A 13,549-nucleotide genomic window follows, 5' to 3' on the forward strand; every position below is an offset into this window, starting at 1 on the left:
TTAAGCCACTTGCTGCTTCTAGATCTGACATCTGTCAGCTGGAGTCTTAGCCCGGCAAGCGCAGGGCACGAGCACAGAATGAAATCGATCGTTTCCTCCTCCAACTCGCACTTCCTACATCTGCTATCACTCACCAAGCCTAATTTAAAGGCATGTGACGCCAGAAGGCAGTGTCCAGTAAGAATACCCGTCATGAGTCTAGTCTACAGTTTAATGATAATAAAAATATAAGAATCAGTGTTTATGAATAACATATTTTAATTAATCTCTTACAACAACCTGATCGGTGGCTACATCGCCATGTAGGTAGTGTGGTGTTCCACCTTGTATAAACGTAGGTACTGTATGTGCTCAACCGTGCAAATTGACATTAGCAGTAACATTATTTACATAAACATAGCTTGGTATTTGTGCAGGCCTCAATATAGCATACATTGGTCCAGTTCGGTGTGCACCAGCCACTGGTACAAACACTTTTGTATGCATAGCTTTCATATAGGATGTATGTCCAGCAGTGCTCCGGTTGTGCCAATATGTAATGGGCTGCTCCGTCTCTTGGTACGGCTGTATAGGTATAGGCGGGGGGATTGGAGCCAGAGTTTTCGGACCCAGAACAAAAATATCAGTAACTCTAAAAGCACATCCGAGCATTTTCGAGCGGAAGTATTCGCCATAAGTTAGTGTGCAAAGCTGCTGGAATGCTATCCAGTGCTACCACGGTTAGGGAATTTAACATCTACTCTGATAGCCAATCGGCTATCAAGGCCTTGAGCTCAACTACAGTGCGATCGAGGGTGGTCTGGGAGTGCCTGACCTCGCTTGCGATTGCATCGAATTATTTTACAATTAAGATTATCTGGGTCCCGGGCCATAGTGATATCCCGGGTAACTGTCAAGCGGATCTCTTAGCCCGCATCGGTACAACTGAACCGGATGAAGATGGCTGTAGGGACTTCGGGATCCCGCTGGCCACCTGTGGATTGCTCCTCCATAGCTGGGCCTCGAATCAGCTCAGCAAACGTTGGGCGGATACCACGTCTTGCAGGGTAGCAAGATCTTTCTGGCCGAAAGTGGATGGCAGGAGGTCTGCTGAAATAATTGGGTTCACTAAGGCTCACCTATCAATGGTCATTGGGGTTTTGACAGGGCACTGTCCCATGGGTATCCATGCGGTACGTCTCAATATACTGGAAACTCCATCCTGCTGCAGCTGTATGGAGGATGATGAGGTGGAATCACCAAATCACTTTATGCTTGATTGTCCAGCTTTTGCCAGAATTAGGCGAAAGTACTTCGGTCGCGACTCACTTGGATCTCCCGAGGATATATCCAAAGTTGAGATCGGTATCATTCGGAGCTTTATCGTTGCTACCCAACGATTCTCTAAGTAGCTGGATCTAGGTCACCGTTATTTTTGGTGTATGTGGTATCACAACGGACCTTCGTGTTGTCCAAGTGAGCTATCCTTATCAGGGCAGCTACCACCTAACCTATCCTATCCTAGTGTGCAAAGCTGAACCTTCAGCGCTGATACCCCAATGAAACAATTGCCATACTCAGTCAGGCAGTCAGGTTCCACTAAAGGCACTTGCGGCGTTCGAAATAAAGTCAGCACTTGTCCTTCAGTGCGTAGAAAAGCTGAATCAATTAGGAGCACACAACGTAGTACTGTTGGCCTGGGTCCTAGGCCACAGGGGAGTGGAGGGCAATGAGCAGGCGGACTCCATGTTTAATTTGTTGCGTCTCTCCCACAAATTGTCAACCCCCCAGCAGATCCTTGCAGCGGGTCTGCGCCATACTCTCCTCTTCCGGGAAGGTATCGACCCCAATCCGGGTCCTTCTCCTGACCCCAGTACTGAGAAATGGGTTTGCTGCGTTTGCCGGAAAAGAATCTTTTTAGGACGGTCATATATATAAGGGCCTGAAATATTTGAATGAACTTCCTAATCATATAAAAAGTAGTAATAACTTCAATACTTTTAAAAAAAGTTTATTGGAGCATTGTAAAAACCTTCCAATAAGATAGTTTTTTTTCTTTTATTTTTTTACATGATATACCGATACTGGAGCGCGAAAAGGGAATGGTAATAATGGTAGCAGCAAAATACAATGCATCCGGCCCTAAGGAAAAGAAAATCGGACGCCACCTGTAACTCCAGACAGTTCCAACAACTAATTTCGCTGGAATTCGGTATTTCCAGCTGATATTTACTGTTGCTGATCGGAATCATTCGCATTCCGACAGCATAAATATAACAATAAAATTATATAATGTGTAACAAAAATAACGAAAATAAGGCCAAATAAAAGTTGGAGCAAGGGGGATTGGAAACACGTCCTTTTCAACCTCCCGTTATATGTTGAGCTGTGCTAATCGGAATCTTCATGCATTCCGACAGCGTCTTTACTAAACAAAGATGAGGGGTGATTGGATACACTTATTTTCAATTTCCAACATCCAAAGACATGTTTAGCTGCATTGATCGGAGACTAATACATTCCGAAAGCTTAAAATACACATATAATTGAAAAATATAAGTTCCAAATTTTGTTGCCTTAAGCTGGGAGCACTGGAGGATTGGAAACGCGTCCTTTCCGACCTTCCTTAAATGACTGGCTCCCAGACTCGTCCCTTTGTCACGCTAGTAAATATGCTGATCGGAATCACATGGCATTCCAACAGCATATTCAATAGTAATAAGTGATTATAACAATGAATTGCACTTAGTAGTTTAAGTTTTAGGCCTAAACAGCCGTAATAATAAATAAATTAAATTAAAAAAATAAATACTCTTGTCAGTGTTTCACGTGCAAGGGATGGTTGCATCGGACAGGTTGCTCTGGGCTAGATTCCTCGTAACGTTTATAAATCTTTTGTGGCTCTTGTTGTTCACGGCCTCATTACATTGAGGAAATACGGCACCTGAGAAAACAGCCGTATGAAGCTAAAAATCACAAGCATGTCTTCAGTGAACTCCACAAACAGGCGTCGGACCTCTATGCCGGTGATTCCTGTACTCAAAGAACAAAACTAGCAGAGGAGGAACGCACTCTCCCTAGGGAAACGAGAGTAGTCACTCTAGCTCAACTTCGAGCTGGATAACGTAACAGGTTAAACTCTTACCTATCCAGAATCAACCCCGACATACAAAATATTGTCCTGCTTGTAATGTGTCCCCACATGTCACCAACCATCTCTTTAACTGTATTGTGCAACCAACGCCTCTAACACTCCTCTCATTATGGCCCACCCCTGTTGAAACAGAAAGTTTCTTTGGACTCCCGTTAGAGGACATTGATGACAATTTGTGATCGGTCGCACCTATTGGATGGGGCGAAGCACTGCTACTACAACAACAGCAGGCGGACAACACGGAAAGAGAGGCAGCAACTGCATGGCCCATCGATCCCGAGCTGTTCCTGCCAGTTGGCCCACAGGGGCATTTATTAGCAGAAGGGAGGGAAAAGAGAGAACACTGGCGCAATATGCTTGGCCTATGTCAATCTAAGTTAATGTTAGGGGGTTACAGCACAACTCGATATAGGGCATTAATAGGCCTCTCAAAAAGATAACCTAAAAACCCCAACGGCTATTCTTACAAGACACTGTAGACTGAACAGTCACATGCAAAAACTGGGTATAGTATCGAACAACACATACCGATTTTGTGATGGATCAGCAGACGGTGGACCATATCCTTCTAGATTGCGGCGCAATTTCAAGACGTAGGGCTAAGTTTATGGGCTCACCATGGCCAGAGCATTCCCACATTTAATCCCTCAAGCAAAGAACACTGCTGGGGTTCATCAAGGAAGTCGGCTAGGATGAGGTGCTGTGAAGGAGATGTGCAAGTCACTGTGCAATCCTCAATAAATGATCTATCTATCTACGTTCCGGTAACGAGCACCATTGTGGTACTAGCCCCTCCATCTCGGGAACTATTGATATGACTACATTAAACCTTCTAGGGATTGAATATTAATAATGCCGGCAATGCGAAAGTCTGCTAAAATGCACCATTCTCCATGGAATGCTCGATATATAACTTTCCACGTTTTGAAACAGTGATGAAAAGAGCAAAATTTACAATAATTTTAACTGGCTGTGGGTAGTAAGGTGTTGATGTCCTCTCTTAACGCAATGTAATGACAACTGCGATGCAGGGAAAATGACAAAAATCTTGCAAATCTACTGATAGTAATTAATTTTTCCTCCCCTTCTATGCAGTTATATGCATACATACATATGTATTTTTCTCTCCAAATGCTAATTAAAAAAATTAATTGGTTTGCACATGAACTTCGAACTCTGTCGTATTTGCATTCTTCAGATGATTATCAACAAAAGCATGACAAATTATCACTAAAAAATTCATACATGTTGCTTATATATTTAATATGGTAGCCAATTTACTTACCCTTTCTGGTGCGATGATTTCTGAACAATCGGGCCTGACTAGACGCGATTTTTTTTGCCTTAAGAGAGCGTGCTTAACGCGAACCCTATCATGTTTTGGCACAACTTTGGTGATGCAAAAAATCAAAGACATTTCTGCTTCTAATGCTTCTAGGATAGCAGCAGCAGCTCCCGGTGGCACCACATAAATAACAGTTGCATGCCGATCAGTTGCCTTTTTTGCTCCGGCTACCTATTCAATTTTTATTCACATTACATTATCTACTATTGCAAATTTTAATCACTACAAATCAATATAAATTACCGAAGCAAATACTGGCAAACCAAGATGCGTAGTTCCACCCTTTTTTAGGGAAATACATCCAACCAGTTTGGTACCGTATTCCAAAGCATGTTGCTTGTAAAGTACCTTGTTTTTGTAGATTTCCTTTGATTTTGGCATATTCTGAGCTGAACCGCAACCCGGCGGAGATGCTATCTATTAGAATAATATAACATTTTTTTTATTATTTAAAAATGCACATACGTATGAATGAAAATCAGAAAGTAAATAATGTTGTTGTTGTTGTAGCGATAAGGACACTCCCCGTTATCGACTTTGGTGGTCTTTTGCCGGATGCAGATCGGGTACGTTCCGGGAACCATTAAGGTAGTAGCCCGACCATATCGGGAGCGATTTAGTTGACATAAAACCTTGTAGGCCATCCCGCCGATTCTATACAAGTTAATATGGTAACGATTTAAAAGACGATGCACCACCCAATTTTTATCAAAAATTATCAAACGTGGAATCAAAAGGCGGTCCTCGAGCTCCGTTTTTATTATTATTTGATATTTTTAAATTAGGTGGTGTACCGTCTTGTAAAACTTTACCCTTAATATTATTTTGGGCGAAGGCCGCCAACGCAAAAAGATGGTCTCTGCAGCAATATTCTTAATTTCCGTCACATGTCACTACTCAAATTAACTTAATGTTATTTTGGGTGAAGGTCGCCAACGCAAAAAGGTGTTCTCTGCAACAAAATTTTTAATTTCCGTCACATGTCACAACTAAAAGCACAAGATATTTTTCGTTGTAAATAATTTATATTTTTTTTGCGTTTCAATGTTTTCCGGAATAATTAATGAACTGTCATTTCGATGACAGCATGAAACGTCGATGTGTTAGTGGAGAGCGAAAAAAGCTTTGAATGTGTGGGTGAACTGGTTACCTCCGTCTTGTAGGGCAGCGTTTCTTGTAGGGCATTTAGTTTTTGGTTTCTCGCCAAATCCATAACCTAAAAATATTTGAATTGGCGAATTTAATAACATTTTGTAGATTTTATTCATTGTTTTGGATACGTTATGACTAAGAGACTTTTTTTGTGGAATATGTTTGTAATTTTTTGGGGTTTTCTTTATTTTTATGAAATATTCACGATTTTTAGGATAAGGCACCATTAATCATCACATTGGAAATGGTTATGTATATGGCTATGGTTACGACTCTGGCGTTAGGGTTAAGGAAGTTTAATTGGCCCTTTAACCCTGGCGTTAGGGTTAAGGCAGTTTAATTGGCTCTTTAACCCTAACGCCATAGTCGTAACCATACCCATATCCATATACATCTCCAATGTGATCGATTAATGGTGCCTTAATCTAAAATCGTGAAAATTTCATAAAAATAAAGAAAACGCAAAAAATTACAACGTATTCCACAAAAAATAAGTCTTTTAGTCATAACGTATCCAAAACAATGGATAAGATCCACAAAAAGTTATTAAATTCACCAACCAAAATATTTTTAGGTTACGGATATGGCGAGAAACCAAAAACCAATTGGTTGGCTATGACATGGTTATGGCGTTAGCGTTATGGTATGGCACCATTAATTGATTACATTGATTTCCATAAGGTAGGTTCTATCAGCTGTTTTATCTGGTTATGGTTTTATGGTTATAAGTCACCATTAATTGGCCCTTTAATCGATTACAATGATTTCCATAAAGTAGGTTCTATCAGCTGTTATATCTGGTTATGGTTTTATGGTTATAAGTCACCATTAAATGGCCCTTTAATCGATTACATTGGTTTCCATAAGGTAGGTTCGATCAGCTGTTTTATCTGGTTATGGTTTTATGGTTATAAGTCACCATTAATTACACCTTTAAATGACGCATATGCCGAAAATACACAAAATGTTTTGGTCTTCGCTTCGCTTTGTTCCACTCTGCAATACGAGTAATGTCTGGTTTTTCAGTGCGAGTTTAAACTACAGTTAAAGTTGACTAGAGTTTAACCATGTCACTTCGTTTGATAACTTAAAATTTTGCTATTCATCTCAGCTTAAGCGGTCGAAGTGGCAGGGTTAAATTCTAGTCAATTTTAACTCTAGTTTAAGCTCGCACTGAGAAACGGGAAATTTAACATTGAAAATGAGATACTGTGAGCTAATGCGAGTGAAACCTTCAAAATATCAGCGAAGCAGCAAGCGCTCTATGCTAAGCGAAGCAACACGGGAGAGTGCTCATCATGTATTCCGCATTACATAGAACGCTTTTGCTAAATCTTAAGCTTTGACAAATCATGTGTTAAAAATTTCATTGCTTTTTTCTTTGCTTTACTTTCCTCCAACTGAACAAAGCGGTGTATGTAAACTCGAAATTATCAACAAGGTTTTGCCAGGAGGTTCGACTTTGATAGTACATTTCAATTCTCACACTTACTGAATACCACTCTAGAATCCGTAAGAACTATTTCTCCAACAAAATTATGAAATTTGAAATTAGAAATTTTAAATGTTGAGTTACGTTTACATAAAATTGAATCTTTGATTGTACATAACGCAAAATTTGTTTGTGCTTTTATCACGTCATGATATGTTTAAAATAAATTAACTTTCTGGTTCGCTTAACATTCCACAAACTATGTGCAGCGAGATAGACCGTAGAAAATTATATAAAAAAGCTGTAACTATATTTCACTATGACTATGCGCCAATGTGTGAAAGTAGGAGCACTGGGTAAAAGCTTTCTATGTAAAGTCGACCTAAGATCACGTTTACGCATGCACCAACCAATAATGAATCCTCAATAGACAATCTACGCGTGAACACATGTTCCATCCCCAGGAACTAGATAGAACAAGAAATCAGCCTTAAATAGAACCATGGCTCAATTATATGGTTGGCTCATCAACGTTTTCCGGTATTGTCTTTACGTGTGAGTGGACGTGCGGTATCATCCCCGACTCAACGTCAATTTGTTCGGGCTTTTTTGCGTTGAGTGGAAAAGTAAAATAGGCCTCAAAGTTGGCTGCTTTGCTTCCCTCGTGCATTTTGGCGGAGTTAGGAGATGCAATGCCTCCCTGACCTGGAGTTAGGGCGGTTTTATGCACTCCTAATAGGAATCAGTGACATTTGGAAACTGTCGTAGTGCCAATGAAAAACATAACCTTATTTTTATATACTAAACAAAATGTTACGGGATATTGTATAAAATTTCCAAATTTATGAATATTCAACCTAGATTATGAAGGATATTATTCCTTTCTTAAATGAAAGACGTGTTACTTTATTAAATGTTCAACCGGAAGTGACTCTTCCTCTTTTCTTTTATTGCTCATCCTCATCATTTGTCAAGTTGGCTGTGGTTATCGATACTTATTACCTATGAATGTAATACAATATTAGCTTTTGTTAGAGCTACCATATGTTTATAGTACGTTTACAATTTGCTATCTTTACAACTTGGCCAATCCTGTTGACGGATCGACCTCGATCAAAGAAGATTTTAAGAAACTAGTCAATCCGCAGGGGATCATGCGCTGGTTTGTCAGTACACCCTCCGGGTACTTGCCGCTATCGCCTTATACGGTGAGCTTCAATCACCCCGTCGTAAGGTAGTTGAGTTAGCTGGCAATTATTTATGTCTCTAATGACATATCTATCGTTTCCTAATATTTTATGGACCACATAGGGGCCCTTATATTGTGGTATAAGTTTCTTATTACTCCGGACTGTTGTATCGACATTACTCATGACAACGTAGTCACCTATACTGTAGTCCCGGAATGGCCATTGCCGAAGCGTTTGTTATCATATTCCTGCTTAGCTTGGATGGAATTCGATGCGTTTTTGCGTATCTTTTCTAAATCCCGTCCGTCATCTGGACAGATTTTGTTCTGAAAGAATTCAGTGAATTCGTCTACGATGACTCCTCTCTGCTCAACACCGAACAAAAGTCGACTGGGTGTATCCCGGCAGGTGCTATGGGTTGAGTTGCTTATAGCATACTCAACTTCAAGTAGTCTTTTAACCCAGTCATCGTGGCTTATTTCGTTTGTTAACTTCCCTAACATGGATTTTAATATTCTGTTTACTTTTTTTTTAGCGTCAACTACTACTAAAATATGTTTTTGTTTTGATCTAATCGACGGTAGTGGTGCGAAATGGTCTTTGTGGATAGTGTCGAATGGTAGTGGAGTTTTAGGGGTGGTATGTAAGGTTCTTTCCCTAGCTTGCGGAGGTGTAGCCTACATGATGCATTTTAGGCAGTTTCTGATGAATTTTTCTGTTTTCGTTCGCATGTTCGGAAACTAGTAATATAGGCATAGTTTATTGAGGGTTTTCTCAATTGATATATGACCCAACTTCTCATGTATCAGTTGTATAACATTATTCTCCATTTCGTAAGGTACGTACAGTGTTCTCTTGCCATCTGAATTTTTCTTATATATAAGTCCGTCCACTAAATCGTAGTCTTTCAAATCTTCAATTTCTATGCGACTTCTTATTGATTAAATTACTTTGTCGCGCTCTTGGGCAATCTGTAGTTGGAACTCAACGTCGTCTGCATTTATAGCATGGGCAATTTTTCGTCTGCTAAGCGCGTCAACATGGCTCATGGAAAATCCCCGTCTATGCTTTATCTTGTAATTATAATTTTCAAGCTCAAGAGCACATCTAGCGATTCGTGGGTTTAGTTGTTTTTTTTTCCAGAGTCATTGTCAGTGAACTGCAGTCGGTAACGATTGTGAAGGGTATACCCTCCAAGTATCGTCTAAATCTTCTTAGTGCGTATATTATAGATAAGGTTTCCAGCTCGAACCTATGGTACTTTTATTTGGCGCTAGAAGCAATCTTGGAAAAGTATGAAATAGGGTGAAACTTCTTGTCATCTTGATGTTGCAGCAAGACAGAGCCAAAACCTACGCTGTTAGCATCACAATGAAGTTCTGTTTCCCATTCTGGATGATATATAGCCAGGACTGTGCTTTTTACTAACCTAGATTTAAGCTCGTCAAAGGCATCGATGCATTTTTTGTCAAAGTCAAAGTTTGAATTTCTTCTAAGCAGGTTTTTCAATGGTTTGACAATCTGAGAGAAGGACGGCACAAAGCGACGGAAGTATGAAAATAAGCCAATACATGATTGCAGTTGTTTTGGATTTGTAAGTATTGGGAAATTCTGTATGCTTCTTATATGGGAGCCATTTGGTAATATTCCCGTACGAGTCACAGTATACCCTAAGTAGTACATTTCATGGTACCCGAATTTGCATTTCTCTACATTGAGTTTCAAATTCCGTAGAGCGTGTCGTTCTAGTACAGAATTCAATAAGTCTTTGTGCTCTTCGAATTTTTCAGTTGCAAGAAGAATATCGTCCATGTAGATGATGATCTTTTTATCGTCAATCATATCTCGAAAAATGCTATTTATGAAACGTTGGAATACTGCGAGCGAGTTTTTCAGGCCAAAAGGCATTTTTAGATACTCGTATTGGCCATTTGGAGTCACGAATGCGGTGAGCTTGATTGACTCAGGGGCCATCTGCACCTGGTGGAATCCGCTCTTCAGATCGAGTAGCGAGAAGAACTTCTTTTTCTCCAAGTAGTCGATGCAGTCGTCTATCAGGGGTAATGGGTAGTTATCCCTCACGGTTACTTTATTTAATGCACGATAGTCCACACACACCCGTATTTTGCCGTTCTTCTTTTTGACTAGAACAATAGTCGATGCGTACGGCGAGTCACTGGGTCTTATTATCCCCTCGGGATAATGAAAGGGAACATCACTAGTCAAATGTATCTTCATTTCATAGTTCAGTGGCTCAGGTATTAAGTTATTGTTAAGGTAAATATCGTCAATGATTCGTATTAACTCATCCCGCTGACATTTGGGCAGCTTGGTGTCTATGTCAACGTCTTTAGCATCGTGAGAAATGTCGATGTTGAAAATACCGGGCACTTCAAAAGCAGTGGAGTCAGTTGGCTCCTGAGGTTTATACGAATTTTGTTTACTTTGGTGGAGTTCGTCGACAGGATGTATCGGTATAACGGCAGAGTGTACATCGGAACTAATTGTGGGTTGAGCTATCAGACTTTACTAGGTTCATAAATACCTCTTATTTCTAATTTAATATTGAAAGTATACAGACAGTCACGTCCCAAAATAACTTGTACGTTCATATTCTCATTTGGTATAATATTTAATTCAATTTCGTTTAATTTATTTAAAAACCGTATTTTACATTTCACTTTTTTTATAATTAAATTATTTCCTTCAATGCCTTTATAATTGGATATTACTCCATCGGAATGCTCTCCTACCAACTCTTTTGGGACAAGTGACGCCTTTATAAATCTAACCGGACTGCCGGTGTCAAATAAAGAAAGTGCCTTATCACATATTGTTTCCTTAGCCAACTTAAATGTTATACTTACAAAATTAAATGCACTAATTGCGTCTCCCTCTAGGTCTGCTTCGTCTGCAACAAATGCCACGTCATCCCGTGGTTTCAAAACTTTAGCCGGGTTCGGACAAAAACGATGTTCATGGCCCATGTGCCAACAGCGGAAACATGCTCCATCTGGGCGTAATGGATACGGGCAGTTGGGCTTTATGTGCCCACGTCGCGAGCAATTAAAACATAGCGTCGAATCTACCTTCGGTTTCGTTGTTCGTTGTCCAGTGTATATTGTTGATTGTTGTTTTAAGTTTGCTGTGATGGGCTGCTTGGAAGTAATTCCAATGACGTTGGTCGCAGTAAATTTTTGTTGGTAGCGACTACCAATGTCTTCAATTCGTCAAGGGTGCGTGCCGTCATCAAGAGTTGAATGTTCGGAACCGAGTTCCCCATACCGTCGATGATGAAATCTATTAGCTCAGTTTCGGCAATATTCGCACGCTTTGCCAAAGCCTGTATGTGTAGTATATAGCAGTGAATTGGCTCGTCTTTTCTCTTCCACTTCCTATAAATTTCCTGCCGGGTGATTGCTTTGTCAAATTCGGCAGTCAGCGCCTTCTTTAGGGTGTCGTAATTTAGTGCAGTTGTTGTTGATAGAAAGACTCGTGCTGTCCCTGTTAGCGAACTGCGGAGAGCCAGAAGCTTGAACCTATCGTCCGCTCCTAAGGAATCCATAATTTCCTCGAAATAACGTAAGAAATTAAGTACTGAGGATGACACGTCATCTCCGTTGAATTTAGGGAGAGCGTGCTCGTTATCTCCAAAGTCTAGAATTTGCTTATTCTTGATAGGGACCCGACCTTCAAGATCTTCGATTCTCTTGATTAGTGTCAAAATTTCAAGCCTCTTCTTTAATGCTACGACCTCTTTGTCTAGGTCGCCAATGCTTGGTATGGCTCGTTGGCCTCTAGCACTGTTGATGGTAGTGCCTGTAGCTGCTGTAGCGGCATTTTCGGGGGTATTATTGATATTGGCGGCATCGGCAGTAAGAGTGGCGTTGGTAATACTAGAGTCGGCAATGGCAGTATTAACATCTGCTATATTGGTGGCATCGGCAGCATTAGCGTCTACTATATTCCCGGCATCGGCAGTGAGAGTGGCGTTAGTAATACTAGGATCGGCAACGGCGGTATTGGCACCTGATATATTGGCGGCATCGGCAGCATTATTGGCATCAACATCGAAGGCATCGCTAGTTTCGTCAGAATCTGTAGCGTTTCCAGGGGCAGAGGCTATTATATTTGCTCCAACTCCCACTACGCTCTGCAATAAGTTGCGCAACTGTTGCGTCGTGGCTGATGGGGGAAATTCCACCCCGGCTTCTTGTAATGCATTCGTCAATTTTTGTTTTGGGTTGCCCATTTTAGTTGTACAATAAATATAAATTTTTCCAAATGGGTATGTGGTTGAACCACACACCTGAGTTATAAAATTTCCAAATTTATGAATATTCAACGTGGATTATGAGGGATATTATTCCTTTCTTAAATGAAAGACGTGTTACTCTGTTAAATGTCATCCGGAAGTGACTCTTCCTCTTTTCTTTTATTGCTCATGCTCTTCATTTGTCAAGTTGGCTGTGGTTATCGATACTTATTATCTATGAATGTAATACAATATTTAGCTTTTGTTAGAGCTACCATATGTTTATAGTACGTTTACAATTTGCTATCTTTACAATTGTAACATAAACTTACGGAATATCTGGCGTGGCGCCATAAAAATCAAACGTGTTTTAGAGCCTTCCGCGATTTACAACCAGATTGACTGAATTTTGTGTGTGTTAGTGCAGTCGGGTGGCTTCGCGACACACGTATTTGTTGTCAGCTACACGTTAATGAAAATCAAAAATTTTTGATTTTTTCATTTGACGCTTGCTTATTTGATAGTCGCGGGGTGTGATTGACAAAACGCAGTGTTGTATTTAGTTTGTGTCGACATTCAAAATGAACAAGTGCGCGGAAGAACAGCAATTCATATTAAAATTTATTGAAAATGATCAATGTTTAACAGCTTTATGCAATGTAAAGCTTTTATTATTATTTAATAAAATTTTTATTAATTTTTTTATTATTTAATAAAACTGCTGTAGTTGCAAGTAAAAAAAATTCGTCATCCGATGACGGCATATTCACGTCCGAACGCTACGGTTTCTCAATGCAAATGTTGATTGATGGCTTTTTATTTGATAGTCGCAGGGCAAGCGTCAAATACCCGACACGCACACATACAAAAATTCAGTCAATCTGGTTGTAAATCGCGGAAGGCTTTTACATACGAACTTGACTTTTACCCATAACGGGATAGTGGAAAAAACATGGCAACAATCCATATATTGGATTTTCAAATATATATTAATAATTTTATGCCTGGCGTGGTGCCAGGAGAAAAAAAAAAACAAAAAATT

The 13,549-nt window shown here is 40.0% G+C and overlaps 1 protein-coding gene across 1 annotated transcript; it reads right to left on the bottom strand.

Annotated features, from left to right (window-relative positions):
- Positions 1–10,795: 10,795 nt before the first annotated feature.
- LOC137243166 (uncharacterized) lies at positions 10,796–12,636 on the bottom strand. The gene is made up of 2 exons (XM_067770522.1): positions 11,120–12,636; positions 10,796–11,048 (listed from the first exon to the last, which is right to left on the bottom strand). Exon 1 carries the CDS (start codon positions 12,502–12,504, stop codon positions 11,389–11,391), a length of 1,116 nt encoding a protein of 371 aa, XP_067626623.1. The 5' UTR covers positions 12,505–12,636; the 3' UTR covers positions 10,796–11,048; positions 11,120–11,388.
- Between the last annotated feature and the right edge of the window lie 913 nt (positions 12,637–13,549).

The sequence above is a fragment of the Eurosta solidaginis genome, chromosome 1, assembly GCF_040869045.1.
Source record: "Eurosta solidaginis isolate ZX-2024a chromosome 1, ASM4086904v1, whole genome shotgun sequence".
In the NCBI taxonomy this organism is placed as follows: domain Eukaryota; kingdom Metazoa; phylum Arthropoda; class Insecta; order Diptera; family Tephritidae; genus Eurosta; species Eurosta solidaginis.